At 42.2% G+C, this 27,368-nt stretch overlaps 2 protein-coding genes across 2 annotated transcripts in view; both read left to right on the top strand.

Annotated features, from left to right (window-relative positions):
* The window catches only part of znf608 (zinc finger protein 608), a 32,243-nt gene extending 22,680 nt beyond the window's left edge, over nucleotides 1-9,563 (top strand). The window contains exons 4-9 of the mRNA XM_087790228.1: nucleotides 2,312-4,715; nucleotides 5,477-5,927; nucleotides 6,388-6,554; nucleotides 6,778-6,925; nucleotides 7,018-7,074; nucleotides 7,196-9,563. Coding sequence (XP_087646354.1) covers nucleotides 2,312-4,715; nucleotides 5,477-5,927; nucleotides 6,388-6,554; nucleotides 6,778-6,925; nucleotides 7,018-7,074; nucleotides 7,196-7,215 — 3,247 coding nt within the window. The 3' untranslated portion in view covers nucleotides 7,216-9,563. The remainder of the gene's footprint in view (nucleotides 1-2,311; nucleotides 4,716-5,476; nucleotides 5,928-6,387; nucleotides 6,555-6,777; nucleotides 6,926-7,017; nucleotides 7,075-7,195) is intronic.
* Nucleotides 9,564-10,014: 451 nt separating this feature from the next.
* On the top strand, nucleotides 10,015-27,050 carry cep120 (centrosomal protein 120). The gene is made up of 20 exons (XM_087790222.1): nucleotides 10,015-10,170; nucleotides 10,335-10,491; nucleotides 11,594-11,708; nucleotides 11,773-11,914; nucleotides 11,993-12,141; nucleotides 13,666-13,863; nucleotides 13,934-14,143; nucleotides 14,226-14,436; nucleotides 14,615-14,777; nucleotides 15,989-16,135; nucleotides 16,592-16,771; nucleotides 16,854-16,944; nucleotides 17,709-17,849; nucleotides 18,041-18,130; nucleotides 18,848-18,961; nucleotides 19,036-19,122; nucleotides 19,186-19,308; nucleotides 19,412-19,510; nucleotides 25,745-25,890; nucleotides 26,564-27,050. Exons 1-20 carry the CDS (start codon nucleotides 10,122-10,124, stop codon nucleotides 26,841-26,843), a joined length of 2,892 nt encoding a protein of 963 aa, XP_087646348.1. The 5' UTR covers nucleotides 10,015-10,121; the 3' UTR covers nucleotides 26,844-27,050.
* Nucleotides 27,051-27,368: the final 318 nt, after the last annotated feature.

Raw genomic sequence — 27,368 nt, 5'->3', positions numbered from 1 at the left:
TACATTATTGTATACTGTCTATAGTGTTTCATAGTGCTGTCACACAAATGTGTACAAAACGTGTTTTTATACATTAATCTGATACTTTGTAACAGGGGTGTGTATTGGCAAGAATCTGGTAATACGATACGGATCATGATACAGGGGGAACTATATTATATATTGTGACATGTAACAATCCGTAGCAATACTGTAGTAACAAGGATATATTTTTAGTATTGTCGAGTACTTGACTCTGGTGTTGCAGAATTTACAGACCACATGACTCTTGACGAAGTCGTAACTGCTTATTTTATTTGTTTTGAAACCAAAATATGTCCAAACATTAGCTTTAAAAGCTGCTGGAGTCGACTGTATCCTCTCATCCTCAGTCAGTGCCAGGATCTCCTATGGTTTCCTTGTTCTTTTAGCTGGTCGAAAGCAGTGAATATTTGCACGTTAATTTTACATTTTAAAAAAGTTATTTATATTGAAGACACTTTACTGAAAGTGACTCGACTAGGGAAGTGGCAAGAATTTTGGCGAAGCAATACATATTACGATACACTGCAATACTGTAGTAACAAGGATATATTTGTAGTATTGTCGAGTTTGACTCTGGTGTTGCAGAATTGACAAACCACATGACTCTTGACAAAGTCGTAACTTCTTATTTCATTTGTTTTATCAGCTTTAAAAGCTGCTGGAGTCGACTGTATCCTCTAGTCCTCAGTCATCGCCAGAATTTCATTTTTCCTTAAGCTGCGGAGGACTTAATGACTGCTGCCATCTAGGGGCCAGAAATTTGTCAAATGTCAATGTGAAAAGAAAAACTCATTTTATTTTACACACCCTTAATTAATATGTTAACCAGTAAATAACTATGGTAAACAATAAAATATATGAATTGAAGCCAAAAAAGAAATAATTAAAAGTATATTAAATTAAATGAATTAAAATATATAGATAAAGTGCTGTCGAGTTTTCAATAGAGTATCATGAAAAAAACCCATTGCCTAATAATATTTTCTAAAACGCCTATTTTGTAAAGATTATAACTTTTCTTTATCCCTTCTTTCTTTGTCTTGACGGATCAGTCATAGTATATAACGTGGCATCTTTTATAAACAACCCCGATTCTAAACTTTTCTATGGTCAAAAGAAAAAGGACGGAGGTTACTAGACCATTAAGGAAAAACTAAAAGGTTCAGCGAGTGAAAATACGCAGGGTTTAAGGTGCAGCTTCTACAAATCCTGCAGCAGAAAAATGTAAGTCATGTTGTGTCAGAGCAGATACTTTGAGTGAATAGTAATTTTTGGCGAGTGGAAAAAGGCACTAAACGCCTTCAAGACTTCAGGACACGACGAGAATTTAGAAACGGCTCGGTGTCAAATGGAGAGACGTCCGTGGATTGTTCATGTGATTGAAAAGCAAAGCAGCCTTTGTAGAGTTTTTTTTTTTTTTTTTTTTTTAAATCAATTTTTATCCTTGACGTCTGAGCGCAGCGGAGACCAGAGCGGAATGATAATCATCTGTCTTCCTGACTGATGGAACATAAGTTCAAGTTGGGTGACGATGGGAACAAGATGTTCTCAGGTAACAGCCTCTCACGAGGAAAGAATGACCGCGTCTCAGTCTATAACGTCTGTGACGTAACTCGCTTCGACCGGATGACGTTGGACATCGATTATGAAGAAGAAACCGTTGAGAGATTCATGAGAATCCGACCCTATTGCTGAAGCGTTATCAACCATCTGTGTCTGGTCTTTGATGTTTGAGGCTCAGTAGAGGTTTTTGACGCGATTGTGAAGATACGAAAGTGATGGTTATCCCCAGAAGATTCAAATTTCACTCATTTTATACTCACCCTTATTTCGACTAAGGTTTGAGATTATGATTATCTGTTCCTTTTTTAGAGTTAAAGACAAAAATTACAACTCGAGCTCAGTTGTCTTCGTCCAAAACGACACTTAAAAACATCCAAATACCTCCAAACTGCTCGTCTGTAACGTCCATCTTGTATTGAAGCCTCGACATGAGGAATTGTTCCGAAAAACCTAAGATAATGTAAATAAGTCTGTATATTTTAAGCTTGGTTTTGGGGGACGCTGCTAGGCTATCAGCATAAATCTTGGGCACTGACACTTACAAGGTGTTCCGATGAGGAAAGAATTCAGGCAGCACCTGAGAGACTTGCAAACCTCAAACAAACCTAAAAAATACAGACTTTCTTTAGGTTTTTCTGGAACAATTCCTCATATTAAGGCTTCATATTATTGTACCTTTTGATTCAAACTGTATATTAAATTTCTCTTCCCTTTCCGTGTCCAGGTTTTGTGAATCTCCATCCAGTGACTCGGAGATGCCAGGTGGAAGGGGTCGTGGGAAACGGATGCGTCTGAACATGGCGGAGCGTTCCTACATCGACCCGAGTCCAGCCACCAAAATCAGGGGCCTGTCGCAGCACAGAAGTCGTGGTGGGGGGATTGCGGGAACGGCGGCTTCCATACACAGCAAAGGTCGGAGAGGTAGCCTCAAGCTAATCAATAGCACCTGCCGAAATCCTCCGTTCTTCACTGTGGATGACGTGAAACCCGCTAATGGTGCTTCTTCCCTCTCTGGAAAAAGAAAGAACAAACTGCCCGGTGACCTGGACCTCACCCTGGTCTCCTCTAGCAGCATTAAAAACGGAAATGGAAAAAGGATCAGAGCCAAATCCAGAAGTGCCCCATCTACACCACAGGGGAAATCTGACCCGTCCTTTATGGACCCAAGTGGACGTTGTGCTTCCTCACCAACTCCCCCACCCATCCTCATTGACTGCCCCCACCCTAATTGCACTAAACGCTATAAGCACATCAATGGACTGCGATACCACCAAACGCACGCACACTTGGATGTTGAGGGGCCGAGGAAACCGGACCTGGAACCGATGAAGGATTGCGAGAGCGAAGAGCGACTATCAGACTGTGACGACACCATCAGCAACATGTCATTTGACCTTTCCGACACAAACAGCACGAGCAGCAACAAAAAGCCAGCTCCTTTGTATAAGGTGACTACGGTGGGGTCGCCGAAAAACCGACGACTGCTCCTCAGCACTGACCACAGTCCAACGTCAAACTCAAAAACCAGAAGAACCTCACTTATCAAAGATGGGTTGATTGATGACTTGAGCAACCTGCCAATCATCTCAAATATGACTGTGGTGTTGGAAAATTGCATGGTACCTGACAGGAACACCATGGTGGAGATGCCCAAACTGGAGGCAGAAGGATTGATAGACAAGAAGGGGGGGTTGTGTGACAAGGGCAAAAAGGCAAACAGCAAAGTAGAGAAGTTGTCAAAGTTAAGAACAAATCGTCCGATCGCACCAGCACCGGCGCCTCCGAAGCTGATCGCTATACCCAACGCAGCGTATCCTGTTGCAACGGCAGATGCAACAATGTCGCAGCAGCCCTCCTCCATGGCACAGGTAGGTCTCGTAAGTAAAAATCTTCCTCTAAAACCCATCAAACCAAAGCTGAACATTATCGTGGAGCCGAGCGTTGTTAAGGCTACATTAGTTAATTGTGTCAGTGAAACCAAAAAAAAAGAGAAGAGAAGGCTAAAGGAAAAACAAATGAAGGATCCTTCACAAAGGACATCCAATGGTGACAGTGGAGTAAAACTGGAAGAATGTAGCAATGGTGCCAAAATAGGAATAAAGGAGATTCCTGGAAGCTTACTCAAGGAGCACCTCAGCAAGCAGGATGTTTTAAACGGACTCGGGGAAAGCCAAGAGAGCAGGATGGCCAGTATCAGGGCAGAGGCTGATAAAGTCTATACCTTTACAGACAATGCACCGAGCCCGTCTATCGGCACATCGTCTCGGCTTGATGTCAGTGGTGGTTGTGCATCGAACCCAGACAGCAAGAACAACAGCCCCGCGTACTCGGATATTTCTGATGCAGGTGAGGATGGTTTGTCCTCCGAATGTCGCTTAGATGGGATAAGATCCAAATCTGGCTCCTGTGTTTCTTCAGAAGTAAACTCTAACCATGGGAGTTCAGGTAAAACCCCGCCCACCATTGTCCCATCATCAAAAGACTCTCAATCCCCATACTACCATGGCTTTGAGCCATACTACATGCAGGGGTACGCACAGTCGGAGAGGCAGGCGTTCCATAAAAGCCCTTCCCACGACAGCAAAGGAAAAGACAGAAAGGAAGATCTGAAAGAGAATGACAGATCGTCTTCTCATGACTTTACAGACTCAAAGAAAGTTGACAGTCCGCCTCAGTCTCAACTCCAGCTGGCCATGAGTCAGACCCAGACTGCTTTGGCTCAGTCACTGTACTATGGTCAATACTCTCGAGGACTGTATGTGGACCAAAAACTGTTGATGTCTCCAAAATGCTGTGAACAGATTCCAAGTGGAAAGCAGAGGGGTGACCGGGGGATGGGTGGGAGAGACCTTGATGAGGGTAAACATGGGGTGCCCCTTCAAGGAAAAGCCTCAGAGGGCACACGAGGGTGTTGTTCCAAACCTGTCCTATCCTACGTTGAACTGAATGAAAGCCGAGATAGGGGGCAGAGTCTAGGGGTCAAGATGGTGCACAGCGGCATCATGGACCAGCAACAGCTCTCTGTGAAGGACTGCGACGATATCAAGTCACCGTCCTCCTCGTCATCTTCGTCCCTCCACAACTCAAACAAACAGACAGATCTGGACTCTAATGTTTCCTTTTCAAGTGTAAGTTTCTCACTCTGTCTCTAACCTGCCGCCGCCGTCGCTGCTGTTGATTTGTGATTTAATAACTTTGTTGTGTGGTTTGAAAACTTTTTACGTACACCGCGTACCTCTAACTGATGGTGCTAATAACAACAGTCATGCAGTTCCCGTGGTGCTGTTGCTCTGCTCACTAATTGTGTCTCTCCATTGTTCGAAAATCTTTCATGAGTTAAAAAAGCTCAGCAGCTGATGTACTGTATATGTGAGGCTTTTTACAAATGCATCCCCAGAGTTTCTTTCTTCACAAACAGTTGCTCGCGCCAGATCAGCTTGTTTTTGTGAAATGTTTGCATGACCAGAGGTGAGATTGTTTTTTTCTCTGAAAAAAAATCAGTTTTGCAGTGGATCATGCTCATGCGACACGTGATGCATACCATCAGGGCGGACGCAACATGCTATCCTCATCCCTCGTCTAATGGCTGCCTGCTTCTGAAACGCCGTCATTCTTCATCAGCATCACACGCAGAGTCAAAGACAGCGGTCCTGTCTTTGGCTCTGCTCATCCAAGCAGTGTTTCCTCTATAGTTGTTGAGCAGCAGTGGAAAAAAAGGCTCATGTCTATCAGGTGTCACAAAAAAACAGACTTAAGTGAAAATCGTGGAAAAGAAAAGATTGACTGCTGATCACCTGACCTGAAAATGACTCCCACCCACCACTGTTACCAAAGACGTATAGGGGAAACACTTCAACTTTAGCACCAACTCTTGTCCTCATCAATCTAGTCCTCAGACAGCCCAGCATGGACTCACCGTCTTGCTCACAGCAAGTACTCTGAGCAGCACGAAGAAGACCCCTACGAGGATGACGCAGAAAGAGTAAAGGAATGGGGAGCCGCTATGGATCCAGCCAAGGTCGCCATGTCAGAGCGAGCAGGAGGTGTCGGCTGTGATGGCAAAAAAAACAGACTTCACGGCGCACATGATGTTCCAGTCATCGACGCGGAGGAGGAGGAGGATTCTGACAGACTGGAGGGTCTGGACGAGCAGAGCCAGGAGTCAATAGAAGGCCTATCGGAGGAGTCGCAAAGTGCCCGGGTGGCAGTCTCTCCACCAATGACGTCGCAACCCTACATCCAGTACCAGCATTCCTCCTATCAACCCTATCTGGCCATGTGTGAGAGCAGTGGGGGCTCCTACAGACGGTTGTCTCCAACACTGATCCACAATTACCCAGGTAAACTACAACAGAACCAAAGAACCATAGTATCAAACTAGTTTTCTTCAGTCACAGAATTTAGTTTACGTTTGGCTACGTCTAAAAATATGTTCACAACAAACTGGATCTGTTCGTGTCACTCCACAATATTGAAATCGCGGATGCAAACAATTTCAGGTTCATCCGTGGTATGCAAAAGTTGTCAAATCTGGATTTGTCAATGAAAAATACCACGTTAACTAATCAAACTTGAGGAGGAGGAAAGATCGTTTTGGTACGCCAGAAACCACTAGGGTGTGAGTAGCCCAACAATTTCCAATTGAGTTTGTTGTCAACACACTTGAAACCAACTAGATAGTACAAAAACAGCTGCATCTAGAAAATCCGCTTCCTGTAGACTGGGCATAAGGACACGGAGAGCTACAGAAGAAACAGACATTTTTACAGGTACAGGCTCAATGATTCATCTGTCCTCCAGGTTTCCATTACCCTCTGTATGGTAAGACGGCGGGCAGGGAGGAGTCGGAGGTGACCCCTGCTAGCCGTGCAGGAGCAGTGAGCAGCAAACAGAGCAGCGACTCGCCCTCGTCCACTGCAATGGAACTGCTGCAGCAGAACCACCAGTACCATGGCAAATCACCAGCTGTGAGCACCACACACCTAGCTATGTTTTCTGAGTGTGTGTGACAGAGCTACTTTCCTACTTAACCTTTAAGTTACGATTATTGCTGTCGCAATAACGGAGCATTCGTGGAGAATCGCTAACATACAGTATGGGGTGGAGTTAAAGTGCCATATACCCTCACTGAGTCTATTACAAAGCTATTAGTTGTGAAGTTCTTATAGTCATTGTTGTGTCTTGGTGCAGCCCGGCGAGAAGGGTTCCCCCGAGGGAGAGCAGGAGATGGAACATGAGCGTAACCACCTGTCGTTCGCCCGACACCTTCACACGCACCATCACACACACATGGGCATGAGCTACAGCCTGATGCCAGGACAGTACGACATCTACAAAGGTGTGAACAGACCAACAAGTCTTCATTTATATCCTGCATACAGTGATATCGTTGTTGTTGAAGTTATACATTTATGTTTGTGTGTCTTGAAGGTTTAAGTTCCAGGTCACTGGTCTCCAGTCAGCAAGTGTCAGGTCACTCATCCACAGGTAGGCTCAACACTCTAACCCTGTTGCAACGTTGTTCTCATGTCAAGCTTGTAAACATAGTCAGTGAGGGAACAATTTCACATTTTCAGCTGGAATGACTGGACTGTTCTTGTCTCTGCAGACAGCGAGGGAAAGAAGTAGGATCATGTGACGACGGCTCACGTGAGGAACGTCAGAATTATCAGACATCAATTCCATGGTGTTGAATAAGCTTTGCCTCGCTGAGAGGCCGGAAAACAAACTTTCATTTGTTATGAATGGCAACTACTTTTTTTTAAAAACGAACCACTGGATCTTGACGAGGAACCTCAGTGAAGGAGAGACGATCCAGACATTGTGGTGTTTATAAAAACGCACATTTATCGTAGTGTATTATGATGATATGACTGAATGTACTGAAGATTACTAACATTATCCAATAGTGTTGATTGTTTTTCTAAGAACCTCTATTTGAGCAGAGAAGTTAAGGAGCGAAAAAGTATATTATTATTCTTCTTATGATGATTATCCGAGTGGTCCTCCTCCCTCCATTGTGCTGGAGCTTCATTTGTAGACCTATCTGTACTTGAGCGTAAACTCTGTTGATTGTATCGTCTTTCTGTGCCAGTAAACCTTCACGCCACGTCCGAGCCCGCTGATGTAGATATTCTGTACAGAACCGTGGCCGAGCACCTTCACGCTTTCCACGTCTTTGTTTTTGCTCCATCGTTGTTGGAGCAGCAGTTAGAGCGGCCATCTCTCAAACTTGTGCACTGAGTTATCACCGACAACACAGCCGTCAATGTCCAACATTGCTTTTTATAAGTTTTCTTTATTTGTGTCATCTTCCATCCGGATGTGTTTATTTGTAGCAGTGCGGGACTTGGGAATAAAGATGGGTATTGTTGGGGTTTTATCCATTTCCAGTGCCAAACTGGTACTTTTGAAACTGTGCTGGTGCTTAATTGGTGCCAGAAACTATGTCCAAAACCCCTAAAAGGCTCTGTTACCTTCTGTCAGTATTAGTTTTGGGCAGAATTGTGTGGAATACCTCTTCTGATTCTTTTTCAGACAAATTTACTATGGTTTTTAGTATCAAGTATCAATACCTTCCCTCCTCAAAGGAAGACTTCACCCAAAAATCAAACTTTTAATATGTTTTAATTTTGGTTGAACTATACCTTAAAGATTTGTTCTTAAAGTAGGATTACCAAGGTCTACTCCTGGACAAGCATCAGACTCATCTCAGCCGTTTGGAGATTGTTATTGAACTTGTAACTCACTGGACTGCAAATCCAAACTCTAAAGTTAATCCAATGTATCCTTATTTTCCACCTTGATGCCAAATTTGTCTTGCAAACTTGGACATGGACCTCCCGGTCAGGGAACTAATAAAATAGTCTTGGCGGCGCAACCACCATTAGGTACCTCTGAAGTTTGGCATCTGTACGAAGGAAACTCCGATCTATTAAAATTAACCTGTTTTACTTTCTGAGAAGGCAAATTTCTCTATTCTCTGGGTTACTTTTTAGTAAGTTGTGCGCCACAACCCACTTTCTTTCCTTTAGGTCGCCAAACCTACTGAATGTTTTTGTTCTAAACACTGACATCAGGAAAGCCCTTAAATCTTCTTCCCAAACAAGCCTTTGGTTGCATAAAGCATAGAGAAGATCTACACAATTGGAACGTTACAAATTGTAATACAATTGTCCATTTTTTGTGGAGTTATGGAGTCTCTGTGGGAATATAGGATGTGCACATGACGAAACCTCCTCTCAGAATCTTGAGTCAATGATTCAACAATTGTTTCAACCTTTGTTTGTAGAATGAAGAAATGTATGACCGTATTTGATCCTTATGTGGTATTTGGTACCACAGCCCATGAGCAACATTTCTGGTCACATTTTTCCTGAAACTCATCTTTCAAACTGATCTCATTCCGCTCTGAGTGGACAACTTCCCAACATTAGCAGGGGAGACCCCACAAAATCAATTCATGCGCTCGCCAACCTCTCATTTTTGATCTTGTGATTTGGGAACCGGGAAGAAGCATTACTTATCTTGACTGGAATACTTTGGCAAGAGCCTTAAAAGTTACCCCTGGGGTTGAGTGAGAGATGCTGTCGGGCAACAACCTGAGAAGTACATGGAGAAGTGGTTCACTGGTCAGACAGTCAGACGTTGTTACAGCCTCCATCAAAACATTGTGCTTGACCGTAATCCTTAAACTGCCTCTCCTATGAGCACTCCTAAAAGGGGTTTGTTCCAAATCCAGCGGCTCGGCCTTCTTCTCTCCCCCGAACCTCACCTGCATCGTCTCTACTTGAAAATAATGTTGAATATGAACTTTGTTTACACAGTTTACTCATTGTTACTTTATGAAAGCTGCTTGTTTGTTCCTGCTGTATCCAGTTAAAGACACATATAACAACCGGCTGTTGCTTTTTTATACTGTAAATGCCTTAAATCATATGTTTGGCAACAATCATGATTAAAGAATCTTTATATATGATCGTGTCATGTTGTTATTTGTGGTTTTCCCTACAATGAGCTTCATTTTTAGTATTAACTACATTTTGTTTTCAATAAAAGTGATTTTATCTTCTAAAGATATTTTAATAATTTAGCTGTGTGTTCTGGGGAGGGTGATATGAAAGAATGTCACAAAGAGAAGCTGCCAAAGAAAAAGGACATTAGGTGTCACTTTGTTTAATATAGAAAAAAAAAGTACTTTTTAAAGGGGATGTCAAAAAAACTAATTCACGTTAGTATTATTTTTAAATGATTTAACTCACTCTCAAAATCCAATTTATCCAAATGTATAATTACAAACGTGTTACATGGTAAATACCCACTTTTACTGCATTTCTACCTCCTGCCAGCAGAGGCCGCTGTTAACTACTGCAGACCATTTGTGTCGCCACTTCCGCCAGGAAAATGGGAAATGGGTGGCGCCAAAGTTTGACAACAAAGCGGGTTTTGCTTTTTCTTTGACCGGCGTTAATGGGAGAATATTAGTTTTTTTGCATTATGACATTTTATTAACTTTTACATTTCCATTAGCCAGCATGGCATCAAGGACGGATAAACTTATAATCGTTGTATCGATCGTTGAAGGTAAGACGCCCTGAAACTAGCTGTCATGTCACTTTATACATCGATTTATTGAGTTTAAATGGGTCAAAAATGATTAAATATTCCCGTTATTGATATTCTCTCGATGTTTACTCACGTGACAAAAGTGACAGGTCAAGGTTGAAAAGATGTTTTCTTCCTGTTAGGTCGCAGCTTCCCCAGAAACCAACAACAAAGTCTGGTGATCAGAGCGACGTTCGGCGGAAGTCAACTGTCCACTGAGCCCGTGGATCACGACGACCAGCCACAGATCAACCAGGACCTGGCCTGGGAGATCAACCGCAGGGACCTGCAACAATACAGGTTTATAACATGTTTATTACAGTCGAAGCTTCTTGACTGTAACGGTATATAGTATAAGACTGTCAAAATATGTGCTTTAATGTCTCAAACGAGTCTGTATTTGGTAGAAAGAACTATATTTTAATTGTCCTATGAGTAGATATAGTAGTATACTTATTTTATACTTATATTGAGGTAATAAACTTGAATACCTTTGACACGCTTTAGCAAAGAGAAACATAATAAAGTGTTATGAGTATACTTATTTAATAGTAAAATTGAAAACACTTGGTTTACTTTTGATTTCCCTTAGCAACAAGTATATTCAAGTGCACCATGAGTATACTTAGTTCATTGAAGTATTATACTTGAAGTTCACTTTTCAAAAATAATGGAAAATTCAATTAAAATTATACTTATAGTATACATGACATTTTTGCAGGAGTTTTTTGAAAGTATTTGCAGGCAATATCTTATGTAATTAAAGTAACTAAATGAACCTTCTCCCTTTATTTCAATGTATGCTTAATTTGCTTTAATCTTTCAAATGCCTTAATAAACGTATCTTAACAATCACAAATGAATACATTTTACTGTGCAGTGAATTATTTATTGTATTAGAGAAAGAAAGACGACATTGAAACATATTGACATATTTAATCGCAATTGCAATTATATTTTTTCAATAATCTCTTAGCCCTTGTAAATAGTGTACTATTATTACACTTCTATATACTATAGACTCCTACCTACTACCTAATACACTGGGTAGTATATGATATTACTTGAAAGGATAACAAGTAAATTTATAGTCTGAGTATCAAATGAATATACTTTTAATAATTATAACAATAATGTCTATTTGTATAGCGCCTTTCTAGACCAGGGTCACAAGGTGCTTTGACAGTCATCCATTCACACACACAGTCACATAGTGGTGGGAGTAGGCTGCAACATGCTATGTGCCAGGTTAAAGTGTCTTGCCACACACTTGTCTAGAGCTGGGATTGAACCTGCAAGCTCTCAGACCACTGGCAAGCAGCCACTCTACCATCCCAGCCGTGAAAGTTTTAGTGTTTGACCTTCATCCGTGAACTTCATAAAACTGAATCTCTCTCTTCAGGCTACAAAGAACTCCCATCAAGCTCCATTGCTACGCTGTCAACACGGTGAACAAGAGCAGAGAGCTCATCGGCTACATCATCCTGGACCTTCGATCCGCTCCAGAGGAGAAACGGGTAAATCAAACCAGTCAATCGCTAAATTTAATTTTCCTGACTTGTTGTTGTTGTTGTGCGGCAGGAACCTCGCTGGTTCCCTTTGTTGAACTGTAAATATCAAAGGCAGAAGTCTGCCTTGCTCATCAACTTGATGCTGGAGAGCAGCAAACCAGCGGAACCCTCCCCTGACAGGTTCAAGGCCAAGAAGGCTCCTCCCAGGCAGGGTCAGCCCAGCTCACATATCTCCATAATGGTACTGTTATTATTACAAATGTGATTTACCTGATTATTATCGTCAACAGCAGCTGCTACATTTGCGGATCTGTTGCCAGAGAGGCTGGAGGCTGTTCTGGTTCCTGAACACGGGTACCACCAAGTCGGACCTGCCGATCACTGCACCGACATGTTCGTCCTCTCCGTCACCGTCGCCTTTGCAGCCAAACTAGAACAAGTGAGAAACGCAACTATTTATTGAGACAATTCATGACTTGAATATATCTAAGTCATGTTGGTTTAATGATATTTATTTTTGGCTTTACAAATACATTGTCTTTTTCTGATATTTAAACGTTTTTATAATCTTCAGAAAAAAAGTTTGATTTGTTTAACATGATAATAACTGTAAACATATATAAATAATAGAAAGAAACACATTAAACTATTGGACATATTGACAATAACAAACCTTCAGTCCTTGATTTTTTTATTCACTTTTTCTGTTGACGAGTCAGCATTTTTACCTTTTGCTAGAAACATCCCTAAAGGGAAAATGAAGTAATATTTCTTATCATGGTTTTGAGTTAAAACAAAACTAAACAATTGGCATTTTAACCAAAGTGAAACCACTTTAAAAATCACTTTCTAACCTCTATAACTAATAATAAAATTTTGTTTTCCAACACTACTTTCTATTCATCTCACTCCCTCTCAGTGAGCTCAGCACTGCAGTTGTGTGCGTAAGATTTTAATTGTATAAATTGTCATTATACATGCATAGTCGCATATGCTCTTGTTTTGAATCTGGCCTATGTTTGGACAGTCCTTCTGCAGAAGTTCAAAGTGTATCGTAACGACAGTTATATGAGCTCAAAGCCTCCGTTCTTTGCCGTCAGATGGTGTTTTAACTTTCAAGGAATCTAAAAAGTTGGAAGGGTCACATCCTTGTGCAAATCTTTTTAGCGATGACAGGCTCCTAATTAAAGTGTTGATGACATAAATACGCCGGGATGAAACTGAAGGCTTTCTGGGGAGTGACCTTCAGCTCAGGGAGATGTGACCACCAGAGTGTCCTTGTCATCCACGACTACCGCAGCTTCTCCATCATTAAATCAAGCGAACACGACATGTTTCTGAGACAAATATTGAACACTCAAACACATGCGTTTACTTGCCACAGTGGTGCTCAACTTATCAAAAATAATGAATAGGGTTGTGAGCATAAAGAGACTGTATTGATATTCAACAGAGCTGTATCGCACCATTTTGGCTCTCAAATCATATTTAATTTTATCGTCGTTCTATTGGTTAATTGGTCAATAAAGTGTGTTTGAAAGAAAGAAATAAAATTTTAATTCTCAGATAACATGCAAATATTCCTGTTAATTTTTGTGTTGCAAATAAACTCCTGCCAACAAGATGGCAGCAGTCATTATGTCCTCTGTAGCTAAAAAACAAGGAAATCACTCCCGGCAATGACTGAGGACGAGAGGATACAGTCAACTCCAGCAGCTTTTAAAGCTGATGTTTGGACATATTTTGGTTTCAAAACAAATTAAAGCAGTAAGGGCTTTGTCAAGAGTCATGTGGTCTGTAAATTCTGCAACACCAGAGTCAAGTACTCGACAACACTACAAATATATCCTCGTTACTACAGTATCACAATATATTGTTACCTCTGCACGTGATGCGTATCTTTGTCGCCAGATTCTTGACGATAAACACCCTTAATAATTTTGACTCGTTCTCGTCCACACAGCTGATCTCTGGCAAGTTGAAGCTCTCCTCCGAGGGCTCAGAGTTCTACTTCTACTACTCTTTGTTAGGAAACGACGTCACCAGTGAACACTTTCACAACTTGCTGACCTCCGACTTCGAGCCAGAGCGAGCCTCGGTGAGAATCCGCAGCAGCGAGAAGATCCTGCGCGAATTCCTGGCTCATGCGCCATCTTTACAGGTGTTATTCACTTGAGCCCCCTTCTGGTAGCTTTAGATCTAACCCTTAAACCCTCCTCTTTGTGTTGCAGATCCACCTCTGTTGTGGGAATCATGCACTAGGTGGCGCTGACGTCCCCCTATCCGCTTTGGCCGAGCTGTCTTTTCACAGCCAGATGGCGACAGTGAGCCGAGCGTTCGCGCTTCAACCCACAAACCCGTCTGCACCACCTCTGCCTGCGGACCTGCAGCCCACTGTGGGCGTGGAGCTGGCCCTGAGGAGGGAGGAAGTGACATCACAGGTATGGCTCTCACTTATTTTTTAGAAGACGTCTGCAGTTCCGATTTGTGTTTGATGGATCTTAAATTAAACTTTTTTTTTAGACAACGGAAGCTAAAAATGCCGGCGAGGCCGAGACCACCTCACCTATGCGGACCCCCATCATCGTTCATCCGGCTGAAGAGAAGCGTCGCACCTCCTCTCCGGTCTTTAGACCTCCTGAAGTAGCTCCTCCCATTTCTCCCCCTTCCTTTCACACCGAGAGTGAAGCAGAGAGTTTGTCGGAGGAGCATCAAGACTACAGAGGACATGCAGGTGAAGACCGCCTCAATATTATCATCTATAAAGTGTAGTTTTGTTGAACACACAGCAGGGGGCGTCATAGCTAAACAAACGACAGAATCTGTCACTTGCTTGAGATAAATGGACTTAAAGGAAAGTTGGAAGAACGTTTTACTGACATTATTTTTCTCCCGTGTTGCTTGTTCATCAGATATGGACGTTCGATTCCCGGCCCCGGAGGCCGGAGCGTCTTCTGTCAGCGTCTCTGCTCCGAAGGTGTCGATCCCGTCGTCGCCTCATCACTACTGCTTCTCGCTGCACCTGCAGAGCCTGAGCCGCTTCAGTCTGACACATCCCATCGCCGTCACGCTGAGGTGAGAGCCCGACATAAACACTATCTCTAAACTTAGGAAAATGTTGTCGGAACATGATCTGGAGCTTGTAATCCATGCGTTTGTTTCTTCTCGTCTAGACTATTGTAACAGTTTGTTTTCTTGTCTTAACAAGAAGGATCTGTCTCGCCTGCAGTTGATTCAGAACTCTGCAGCGAGAATTCTGACCTGTTCTAGTAGAAGAACTCACATTTCCCCGATCCTTAAAACTCTTCACTGGCTTCCAGTTTCTTTCAGGATCAACTTTAAAATTCTGGTTCTTACTTTCAGAGCTAATCATGTTCAGGCTCCTCCTTACATCAGTGATCTGATCCAGCCTTACACCCCAGCTCGGGCTCTGAGGTCTGTGGATCAGAATCTACTGATGGTTCCTCGCACACGGCTCAGGACCAGAGGAGAGAAATCTTTTCAGGCTGTTGCTCCTAAGCTTTGGAACAATCTTCCTCTTTCTCTGTGTTTGATGATCTACTGACTCCTTTAAGAAACATCTTAAGACGTTTCTATTTGTTCAGGCTTTTCCTTGATTTTCTGGAACTCCTGTGTTGTTCTCAGTATTATCTTGATCTTTAAAGTATGTACTTTTTTGAGTATTGTTTTGATTGTTTAAGCGCTTTGTGACCCTGGTCTCGAAAAGCGCTTGAACAATAAATAAATATTACTTACTTACTTCATGTCTTCCCAATAGCAAATATGGAAGAATATAATACTTAATAGATTTAAATATATAGATTAAAAATAATTCTGTCAGGATAAGAATCCGAAGCTTTGAATTGAACAAAGAATAGGAATTAGATCTGGTTTAAAGTCACTCGTTTTACTTGCAAGTGACAAATTACAACAGAATTTACATGTGGTTCGAAGCACAGAGCTGTTAGGTCGCTGTTGTATCTTCTTTGCAGTTTCACAAGCCATTCATTATCATACTCCAAAGGTTTCCCCAAACACAAACTTCACGGGAGTTCACTCTAATGTTGGCACCAAAAGTAGGGTTGGTGCGGTAACTAGTGCCGATGATCCGTGGTTGCATTTACCTGGTAGTTTAAATAAATCATCTGTTTGTATCATTGGAACAAAGAAACAGAGCTTTACCGCTCTAATATAATATATTTAAATATGCAGTACTTATTGCTAAAAAAAAAAAGTTTCCAGGAAACAAAGCATATATATAAATATATATATTTTTTGATTTTCAGATACCTCTATAAGTTTTTCGGCTCAGCTCCTGTCATGACGAATCCCCCTGTGGAGCTTCAGAGGAACACAGAGGTTTTCCTTCCTCAGTCGTTCTGTGCCTTCAACTTCGCTGACCTGCCTCAACATCTGGAAGAAACCTTCAACAGGTAACACATACACAATAACGCATACACGCACAATAACAAATACACACACAATCAATCGGAACGCTTTTACATTGTACACAAATTCTGCGGTCATCAAATAAAAATAAACCCAGAACACTAGTGGGAAATCGTACTAAAATGTGTTCAAGAGGAGCCTCTTTCACCAGCAGATGGAGCTCTTGGACAAGATTATCATACAATGTCTGGTATCGGTAGGAGGTTGATTTGTTTCGTTATTATTCATCAAAAAGCGTCTTCAATTAAAAGAATATTTTCAGTGACAAAAACTTGCTGCACCTTTCCAGTAATAAAATAAGTCACAATATAGAAATTATATAATAATTGTCATCCGGGAAAAGTTAAACATTTTGAGCTCAGGTTTGGTCCCTGAAGTTCTATGAAACCCTCAAGTTAGAAACATTTGTCTTGCTAATGAGTGATGCTCTCTTGCTGAAGGTGCCCTCTGGTGGTGGAGTTGTGGCAGAAGGACTCCAGCATGAAGGACCAGGTCATAGGTCACGCCTCCATCAGACTGCAGCACCTCCTGCGGTCGGACAAGACCAGACACACGGCTGCTTCGGGAGAGCCCAGCTGGAGGCGGACCCTGCAGGACCGGATCCCGGTGCTGGGAGACGGGTACGATGGACACCTCGTGTAACCATGGTGACATGTTCTGGTTTGTTTTTGTTTTGTTTTATCTTGGGTCTGTCTCCTTCAGCGACAAGGTGGCAGAGCTGAGCTTCGAGGCCACTCTGGACGACCTGGGCTTGATCAAATTGAAAGAGATCACAGTCCATGACTCGTCTCAGGTGAGGAACCCCCCCCCCGTCACCATCTTGGTATTGATAATGCATCCGTCTAATGTCAGTCGATCACTGAAGCGCCCAGAAGTTCTATAATCCATCGTAGAGCGATTATTTATGTCTGTCAGTCTGAGCGCAGAGTCTGGAAATATTATTCATTCAAGTGTGTATTGGCAGGAATCTGTTGATACAATACGTATCACGATACAGGAGCAACAATGTGATATATAGTGATACTGTAGTAACGAGGATATATGTGTAGTATTGTCGAGACTCTGGTGTTGCAGTATTGACAGACCACATGACTGTTTACAAAGTCGTAACTGCTCTCATTTGTTTTGAAACCAAAATATGTCCAAACATCAGATTTAAAAGCTACCGGAATCGACTGTATCCTCTTGTCCTCAGTCATCGCCGGGATATATCAGGATTTAATTGTTCTTTTAACGGCAGAGGACATAATGAGTGCTGCCACCAAGCAGCCAGCAGTTTAATTGCAACTTAAAAGGCTGTGAATATTTGCATGTTAATTGTAAATAAGAAATCAAATGATGATAAAACGATTAAAAAATAAATAAATAATAAATTAACATATGATTTAAAATCCATTAACCCTTGGATAAAGTGCTGTATAATATTGATATAGTGTCGGAAATACCGCAATATATATCAGTTTATTGATAGTTTCTCACATCACTATTATTCATAAGTTGTAAGTCGGTCTTTACACACTCAGCTACTCCACTTGATAACTGGTCTCACTCCTCCAGAGTGAACTCGCGGCCCCCGCGCCTCACAGACCTGCCGCCCCACAACCCCCCGCAGTGACCCCAAGAGACACCCCAGAGTACAGAGCGGCCCTGGAGCTGGAGCTGTGGAAGGAGGAGCAGAAGCTTCTGTTTGAAGAAGAGGTTAGTGACGCAGAGATGGAGTCGTGTGTGTCGTCTGAGTCACTCAGTGTTCGAAATAAAAGTGTCCGACAAACAAACAAATAAAAAGAATGATCTTTTCGCACCTCGACTCTCGTCACAAACCAACGTCACTGTAAAGCACTTTAATACGCGGAGACTTCAGAACCACAACAGTCTGGTGTTCATTTCAGCTCAAGAGGAAGCAGCTGAGCTTGATGCAGGTTCTGACGGAGAAGTGGAAGACGAGGGACAAAGAGAGAGAAGCAATCATCAAGAAAAAGGTAAAACACGGTTTTATATCGTCAAACATGCCCTCATCTGGTCATAATTTAATTATTAAGTCAGTTGAATTATTTGGGGAAAATACTATACAATTAGTTGTGTAGTATTACCAACATTTGATGAACCAACATATATCAAGGCTTGAATGATGATTAAATTGTATTAAAGTATCTTCATTTGAAAAAATAAAGCCCTTAAATAATACGGCACAACACAACTTGAATTAACCATATTACTATCACACAAATTAGAGTACAAAAAAACAAAGCAAAAACTAAGAAGTTTAGTTTTTTCCGCATTTGTTTCTGTCGCCACCTACTGGAGAGTCGGTATACACGTTTTATTTATTTATTTTTATTAACAGCGTCGATTTGAAAACTAAAATTCTATTGAAACACAATGTACATTTGAATGGGGAAAAATCCCAGTGAGATATGAAAGTCAGAAGAGTTGAAACAACAGAATCTACTATACAGGAAGTAAAATGAAAAAAGTTTTCTTACAACAAATAATCAAACCAACAACAAGAAGTTGGTTTGATTATTTGAAGATTCTAGATTCCATGTCCCAGTTTTGAGTTGATGAATGATGCTTTGTCTTGTTTCGTGGCTTGTTTTAAAGCAGTACTGTGTGACATTTAAAAAAATATATTTCATATTTTCCTTAATTATCGATTTCTACTGAGCAGCCTTGACTCTGGAGAACCTTTCCTGCAGGAGTGCGAGTACGACCACATCGTGAAGCAGCTGGAGAAAACTCTGACAGACCAGGAGAAGAGGAAGAAGGTTCTGGAGGAGAAAGAAAAGCAGCTGGCAGAGTCACAGTCACTGGTCCGACTCATACATCAACTGTACGATCGTTGCTGATACACAGTTAAACTGTAAACGCATGACCTTGTCTCCAGGCTCAGCGTCTGCAGAAGGAGCTCCAGGAAAGCCAGCGGAGGCTGCAGCTTGACTTTGACCACCGGGTGGCGCTGGAGAAAGAGAAGGCGAGTTGTCACGGATCAGCGTCCTAACGGACGTCGCTTCACACTCGTCGTCTCTCGCCTCAGGTGTCCGACTGGGAGACTCGGCACAGGCAGCTGGAGAAGGACTTCCGGGTCTTCAGGGAGCAGCAGAACGTGCGCCCAGAGTTCCGCCTGCAGTCGGAGGTCAACCTGCTCATGCTGGAGAAGGTGACGCCCTGTGACCTGTCATGGCTGAAGCTTCTCAGCTCAACACTACTGTCGTTCTTCTCTTGTATATCCGGTCGTCTCCGTCATCGTGTCGTTGGTCCAGGTGGAGCTGGAGAGGAAGCTGGAGTCCACCACCAAGTCCAAGCTGCACTACAAGCAGCAGTGGGGTCGCGCCCTGAAGGAACTCGCCCGCTTCAAACAGGTATGACCCTGGACTCTTATTTTATGTCTGTAGAATCGTCTAAAACTTTGATGTTACTTCTCTGATACATTCTTATTCAGTGTTTAACGGTTGAAATCTAAGTAAATAACTTTTATTGTTATTTACTTTCACTTCTCCTGCAATTTGACGTGTCCAAGAATGGAGGTTATGATTCGGATTATATTTTATTCTGTTGGGCAAGTGTCATGTTGTGTTTGGGCTGGAAACCAAGGTTTAGATCTGGCAACCCTTCCTGGAAAGTCTGTGTGAACTCCTTTGTGTCTTCTCCACGACTCTTGAGAACCTTAAACACAGATGCTACTGTTTTTAGACCAATAGTTTTTACAAAGAAAAAAAAACGAGTCGCAATACACTGAAATATCTGCATTTTCTGCTAAACGAGCGTCTATGGCAGGAAATCAGTGGCCCTTTGTCTGTATTAATGTGGCCCCTCATGAAGTCGGAGTGAAGGAGAACTCAACTGGTGGGATTTTTAGTCTTGTCTTTCTCATCTTAGTCTTTGTCTTTTCTTCTTGCAGTCCTTTCTTCTTTGTCTTCCTTTTCTTTGGTTGTATAAGCTCATGTAGAAATATTACTGCTCCAGTAGTACTGTACTTTTTTATTATTCATCATAAATTGCAATACTTATTACATGTCAATTTTTCTGGCTTTAGGACATTTGATAGACAATATCAAATATCAACCGTTTCTGGTCAAAATCACTTTCTAAATTCTAATTTGTGGTTAAAAATAAAAGGTTTCTACATATTTAGGGCAGGTTGATGTTGATAAGATTGGGTCACGATGTTTTGACTGTACTGTAGCTCTTGGTAATGAAGTTCATTGTCTAATCTTCATCACTGTTTTACTATTTAAAGTCAGTTTCCTTAAAAGAAAAAAGCAAATCACTTTTTGTTTTTGTTTTATTTGATTCCATACAATATATTAAGCTCAGAATATTTCGATTCATTTTAGTAATTATTCCTATTTGATTTGGTTAAATTAATAGAGCTGAAAACCAAAATATGCCAAAACATCATCTTTAAAAGCGTCTGGATGGACTGTATCCTCTCATCCCCAGTCATCGCCAGGATCTTGCAGGATTTCATTGACGTAACGCCTGCTGCCATCTAGCTTCCATAAGTTTAATTGCAACACGAAAATTAACAAATGCTGTGAATATTTACATGTTAATTGTAAACAAAAAAAAATAGTTTATTTTTATTTTTAAAACACTTTGTGGAATAAAAAGAGGCCAAAAAAGAATAACGATCGAAATATGACTTGAAACCCAAAACACTAAAAATGATTCAGTGCTTGATGTAAGGTTTAAGAAAAGAAAATCGTTGAATTTATTTGTTTTTTTTCTCAAAAACCCACCAGTTGAGAACCACTACCTTGAGTAATGTCCCTCAATAATAATATAGCATTAAAAAACGTTCTATGTCTACGATCTTTGCTTTGGCAGGATTCAAGCAAGAGAAACAAACTTGACGCAGAAATATGTTCCGAACTCAAAATGTCCCAGTGAAGGCACCGTAGTCATGATCGTCGGAGATATTTCATGAGAAACAAGATTTTCCGAGAAGTAGAACCTGGACCTGCTGCTTCCCTCAGAACCAGGATGTGTTTGGACCCGTTATCTGGTGTTTTCTCATTGCTTAAAGTTTTCCATCTTTTTTTGTTCCTCGCTCCTCGGGTCCGAGTGCCGCCCCAGCTAAGTGCCACATCAGTGTAAAGAAAACAGGCCGTGATTTATGCCGCTCCGAGGGGGTTCAAACCTCCCCCCCCACAATCCCCTCCACTATTAATCACTTCGCCGATTGTGTGGCGTTGGTGAGCCAGCCAGGCGTTAACTATCCAAACGTCACACTCCGGACTTTCTTCTGGGGGAACATCAGAGCCGTGTTTACACGAGCGCTCGCGTGTTTTTCAAAGCAACGGCTCTTGTTTGAGTTTCTCGCTCTCGCCCGCCGATTTATTCTCTCCTCTCAGCACCCGGTGGCACCGATGTTTAGCTCCAGTCGGATCATAAAAATCCCTCGTGGAAGGAATGATGTGCTTTTCCCTGCCCGGGAGGTGGGAGGCGGGCCAGGCCCGGCGCTGCGGAGGCGTTTGATCCGAGAGGGTGTTTGTGACCCCCAAATATTGAGACAAGCGGCTTCACGCCCGAGAATACGGAGCGCGCTCGAAGGTTGCGTGTGGAGCGGCGAGGGCGTGAGCGATGGTGCTGGAAACCACTTCAGAACTTCTTTATCGTAACACGTTCACACTCTCCTGGTGGAAGATGAAACGGAAACTCGTTGACCCCGAAAAGATCTTCTCGGTCCTGAGAACTTTAATGGGTTTTCTGAGGTGCTTTAGAAGTCTTTTGCTGACTTTCCCAGTCCTTGAAGGTGAGGCAGGTGGTGGCTTAATGTCCGTAACCTAATGAAACCGGTTCTGACCTGCAGCCAGGAGGGTCTGTTCGGTCGGTTCATCCGGAGGAGACTCGGAGTAGAACCAACCTCCCTTCAAAACGTAGGACGTGCAGAAGAGACGGTGATGTTTGAATGATCACTTATTTTCATCAGTTATTTTATGGTTTTTATTTCAATAAAATATTTGTAAATAACATTCTTTTTCAAATTTACAATTAATGTAAGTAAGTAATTAGTATTTATAGAGTGTTTAACATTAAAATATTCACAGCGTTTGTTTATTTTTATGTTGAAATTAAACTACCAACCACTAGACAGCAGCACTAAGTACTTCCTCATTAGCCAAAGGAACAATAAAACACGGCGATGACTGAGGACGAGAGGATACAGTGAACACCAGCAGCTTTTAAAGCTGATATATTTTGGTTTCAAAACAAATGAAATCAGTTACGACTTCGTCAAGAGTCATGTGGTCTGTAAATTCTGCAACACCAGAGTCAAGTACTCGACAATACTACAAATATATCCTTGTTACTACAGTATCTATGATATAGTGTATAGTTATATCTTGATATGTATCAAAGTTTAAAGACTAGTTTCCTCAAAAGGCTTGACCGAGATCAGTTTGTCTTTCAGCCGTAGCTTGTCTGGGTCGACGGTTCTGGTCTCTCTTGGGTCCAGGTCAGGGTGTGATTCCAAGCCATCAGTCTCAGGCTCTGACCCGAGGACCAAGTCTGACCCGGGTCAGTGTCGGAGCCACACGTCCCGTCTGTCTCAGACTGGTTCTGGCCTGTGTGGGTCTGCTGGTTCCCAGCGGAGCCGTGGAGTTATTTCAGTGGGTGACTCAGAGTCTTGGACCCGTCCCGGTGTTGTTCTTAGGTTTTCTCTCCCTGACTGGCCTCGACTCTCTCAGACAAGTTTGCGGGTGCGTTTCCTCGCAGTGACGGCTCGGACCAAGAATAGACTCTGAAAACAAGAGACTCGTTTTAAAAGTGTCAATCATGCGAACGAGTCGTCTGCGGGAACTTCTGCGAGTCCCTGCGGAGACTCGTGACGGTTCCCACCAGTCAATCCTGGAAAAGTGCGGAGCGTCGGTGTTCCAGAGGAGGAGGTCAGTGAGTGACGTCCCAACAACACACATCACTGTGAGGGAACATCACGTCTGATAAAAACAAGTCTCGACCGTTTGTTCTGACAGACGTCAGTGAAACAGTTTGAATGAAGTTTTCTGCATCATCGAGGTCGTCTTCTTAAGATCCTCGTCATCTTTAACATTTTGTTTAGTCATGTCTTCTTTGTTTTCGTATTTGTCTTATCTTTGTTTTAGTCTCTGTCTTGACTTCTTTGTCTCATCTAAACTAGTTTTTATTTTGTCTTATTTGTCACGCCCTCTATTTTTAGTTTTGTCTACTTTGTCTTTTCCATCTAATCTCATCTCCTGTCTCTGTCTTGTCGTCCTTATTTTAGTCTTTGCCTTCATTTTAGTTTTCATCTTGCCTCTTTAAATCATCTCCTCTTGTCTACGTCTTCTTGTCTTTTTCTATGTTTTAGTTTTAGTTTTCTTCTTTGATTTAGTTTTCATCTTCTTAGTCTTGTCGTCTTTTATTTAGTTTTTGTCTTCTTAGTCTTGTCTTCTTTGATTTAGTTTTTGTCTTCTAAGTCTTGACTTCTTTGATTTAGTTTTTGTCTTCTAAGTCTTGACTTCTTTGATTTAGTTTTTGTCTTCTTAGTCTTGACTTCTTTGATTTAGTTTTTGTCTTCTAAGTCTTGACTTCTTTGATTTAGTTTTTGTCTTCTTAGTCTTGATGTCTTTGATTTAGTATTTGTCTTCTAAGTCTTGTCATCTTTGATTTAGTTTTCGTCTTCTTAGTCTTGACTTCTTTGATTTAGTTTTGTCTTCTTAGTCTTGGCGTCTTTGTTTCTTGTGTTTGTTTTTTTGTTTTTGTCTTGTCTTCTTCGTCTTTGTCTTCGATTCTATCGTGTCTTTGTGGTCTTCCTCCTTCATCTTGTCTCATTTAAATCTTCGTTCTTGTTCTCATCTTCTTCAATCTTTCATTTTTGTACATTTTCATCTTCATAGTTTATTTCATCGTCTTCAGCTTCTTGATCTTCAAGTCTTCAGCTTGACCTGAATATTCCTGAACTGCACAAGTCTGAGGACTCGGCTCTGAGTTTTCCTTGAGTTTTCCTTGAGTTTTCCGTGAGTTTTCCTTGAGTCTCCTGAAGGTCCCGCAGGAGCGTCTGGAGCTGCAGGTTTCCCACAGTCTCTGGTCTGTCGAGTGAGAAATGAAGTTTTAATGACTCCGTTTACCGAGACTCGACCGACTCGGTCATGTGACCCGCCTCATTGTTCCTCCCTGAGAAAATGACCCGCCGGTCCCTCAGGTGGCTCCGAAAAACTCACTGTGAGGCCCCGGAATGCGAGGAAGTGTTTTGCTGCACTCTCGACCTCCGCGCGGTCCGACGGTGACGTCGGCGCAGGAATGTTTGAGCGACGCATTCCTGCGCCGGCGAGGAAATCGTTTCTCTGAAGTCCAGTGACGGACGGTGGCGGCCATGTTGAAAGACAACAAAAATGTTTTTTTAAGAGATAAAACGCTGACGATGGTTCGAGTCCAGGAGACTTCATGACTCGTCCTGGAACAGATGTTGAACTCCGAGTCTCTCCTGGACGACTGACCTTCAAGAAGGTTCTGTGATCTTGTTCTAGAGTCGGTTAAACGCAGGTGAGAGTCCTCCCCTCACTCGTGAACAAGATCGTACATACATTTGTTTACGGATTTTCACTTGTTAGCTTGAATCGTCGCTGACATCACTTCCTGTTTGAGTCGACGGTGTCAGGTTTGTTGGGAAAGTTAAACCTGGTCGGAAATCGGAGCGAGTCATGTCCGCGTTGTAAACTTTAAATACAATATTGCTGGTTTGTACACGACATAAACATGTTAAATTATTGTTATAAACTATTTTAAACCTTCAAGGAAAGTAAAGTGAGGAAATTATTCCACAAAAATAATTTTACGAATCTAGAGTCATCGCTGAAAATGTTGGAAACTCGGGTGACTGAGGTCAGAGGTCGACGATGTCATCGTTGTCGAGGTGACGAGGTTGAGTTTACGAGCGTCCACGTTTCCCGGCCGACGCCGTCGCTATCGCGTCTTCACGATTGTTCCAGAAACTTGTCTCAGGTTGTGTTTGGCAGCGAACGCTCCTGGAATCTGTTTGTTGTTGCAGTCGTTACACAAATACCTCGACTTGCCACTAATGGTCCGCAGAGAGCAGGCCTGAGTCAACACGTGTGTGTGTGAGTGTGTGTGTGTGTGTGTGTGAGTGTGTGAGGTAGGCTGTGATTCACTCGTCATGATTGTTGTCATTATTAACGCACACATTTTCTAACTCGGTTGCTTTTTTTTCTTCAAGTTAAGCCACAAATTCTTTCAACAGAAAAGAAAAAAAAACGCACACAAATATAAACACACACTGATTCCCGTCTCTCACTCCGACACACACAAACATACATATCACTCACACTCACTCATTTAGCACATAAACACCCTGATACACAAACAAGCGTCACACAAACACATCCCTGCTAATACACAAACAATTTGAGACGCACAATTAATCATTTTCCAAATCGCAACACATTATAAACGTACACTTACACGAAACATGTGCGCACACTTTACCACAACATAAGAAATGCACAATGGCATGTAGACGTAAGATTGAAACACACTTTCAAACACACACAGAAGATAAAGACCAGTTGTAAGTTGTGTATCTGCTGCCTCACCGCCTCACTCACGGTCCTCAGCGCGAGCAGGAGAACGCGGTGTCGCGGCTGAAGAAGCAACAGGCGGAGCTGGACCAGATGAGGGTTCAGTTCCGGGCGGAGCAGGAGAAGAACCTGGTCCAGGTGGACCGGCAGGAGCTGGACGACATCAAGGGCAAGCTGGAGAGGTGAGGAGCAGAACCAGGACTAGTCTTAAGTCTATCAAGGTGCCACACAACCAGACACACACACTTGCACACCACATACAAATACACACAACTAGAGTTGTAAAAAATATAAATACACTTAAAAATCACGATTTATTTATTTCACGATACTGTATAAACATTAAATTGCAATTTGTTGATCCAATATAATTGAATATATTTTATATTTTGTCTTTATGTGGTTTATATTTCAATAAAGTGTGTATAAAATAATAATTTACAATTATTATACACATATTTCAACCTTTTTGTTCATTTTTCTGTTGCAATTAAACTTCCGGCCACTAGATGGCAGCAGTCAACATGTCCTCCATAGCTTAAGGAAGAATGAAAACCAGCGAGATCCCAGCGACGACTGAGCACGAGAGGATACAGTCGATTCCAGCAGCTTTTAAGCTGATGTTTGGATATATTTTGGTTTCAAAACAAATGAAAGCAGATACGACTTCAAGAGTCATGTGGTCTGTAAATACTGCAACACCAGAGTCCAGTACTCAACAATACTACAAATATATACTTGTTACTACTACTACTACTACTACTACTACTATATATTTTCATAGACCCTGTATTGTGATAAGTATCGTGATCAGACTCTTGCTAATAAAAACTCCTACAATTACCTGATGTTCAGGCTGCAGCAGCAGGAGCAGAGGTCAAGCTCCGCCCCCCTCGCCGCTCAGAGAGGCTCCGCCCCCCTCGCCGCTCAGAGAGGCTCCGCCCCCCTCGCCGCTGCCCCGACGTCGAGCGCCGACGACCGCTTGTGTCGCCTGCTGGACGAGCGCGACACGCTGCTGAGAACCGGCGTCTACTCGCACGAGGACCCCATCATCGCGGAGCTGGACCACCACATCCGAGAGACGCAGCGGGGGGCGTCCAATCAGAGAGCGGCGCTCGCCGGAGACTGTAGGTAGCGCGTCACCAGCTGCAGCGCCACCTGTGGTGCTGGAGTGACATGACGTCACCCGTGAATATTTATTTCCATCTTTTTTGCTGTGAGTGGAGTGATAACCTGCAGGGGGCGCTGCATCCTCATCATGTGACCATAAACTATTTAAATAAACGTGATTTTTTTACATTTTTGTTCATTTTATTTTGTACACAGTTCATCCTCCTTTCTTTTTCTCGTGGTGTTGGAGGTGGGATTAGAACCGACAACTTTCTCTGCTTCTATAGTTCAACAAGATCCTCCTGAAGTTTTTTCGTACATATGTTTTTATTTATTTATATATTGAAGAATTTATTTTCTTTAATAGTATAACAACATTTTTTTATATTTTCAAAATTAATTCCTTTTCATATTTTAATTCCCAATAATGACTTGTTTTTTTTTGTTCTTCTAAATTCGTTACGCTTTATTTTGTAGTTTTTGTTGGTATAATCGTGACGCCAGATCAAACCAAAAGAGTGCCGAGCTACTGGATCGAACTTTCGGCCAA

Source organism: Callionymus lyra, chromosome 1 (assembly GCF_982586985.1).
Source record: "Callionymus lyra chromosome 1, fCalLyr1.hap1.1, whole genome shotgun sequence".
Classification (NCBI taxonomy): Eukaryota; Metazoa; Chordata; class Actinopteri; order Syngnathiformes; family Callionymidae; genus Callionymus; species Callionymus lyra.
This window is presented reverse-complemented; position numbering and strand designations above follow the sequence as displayed.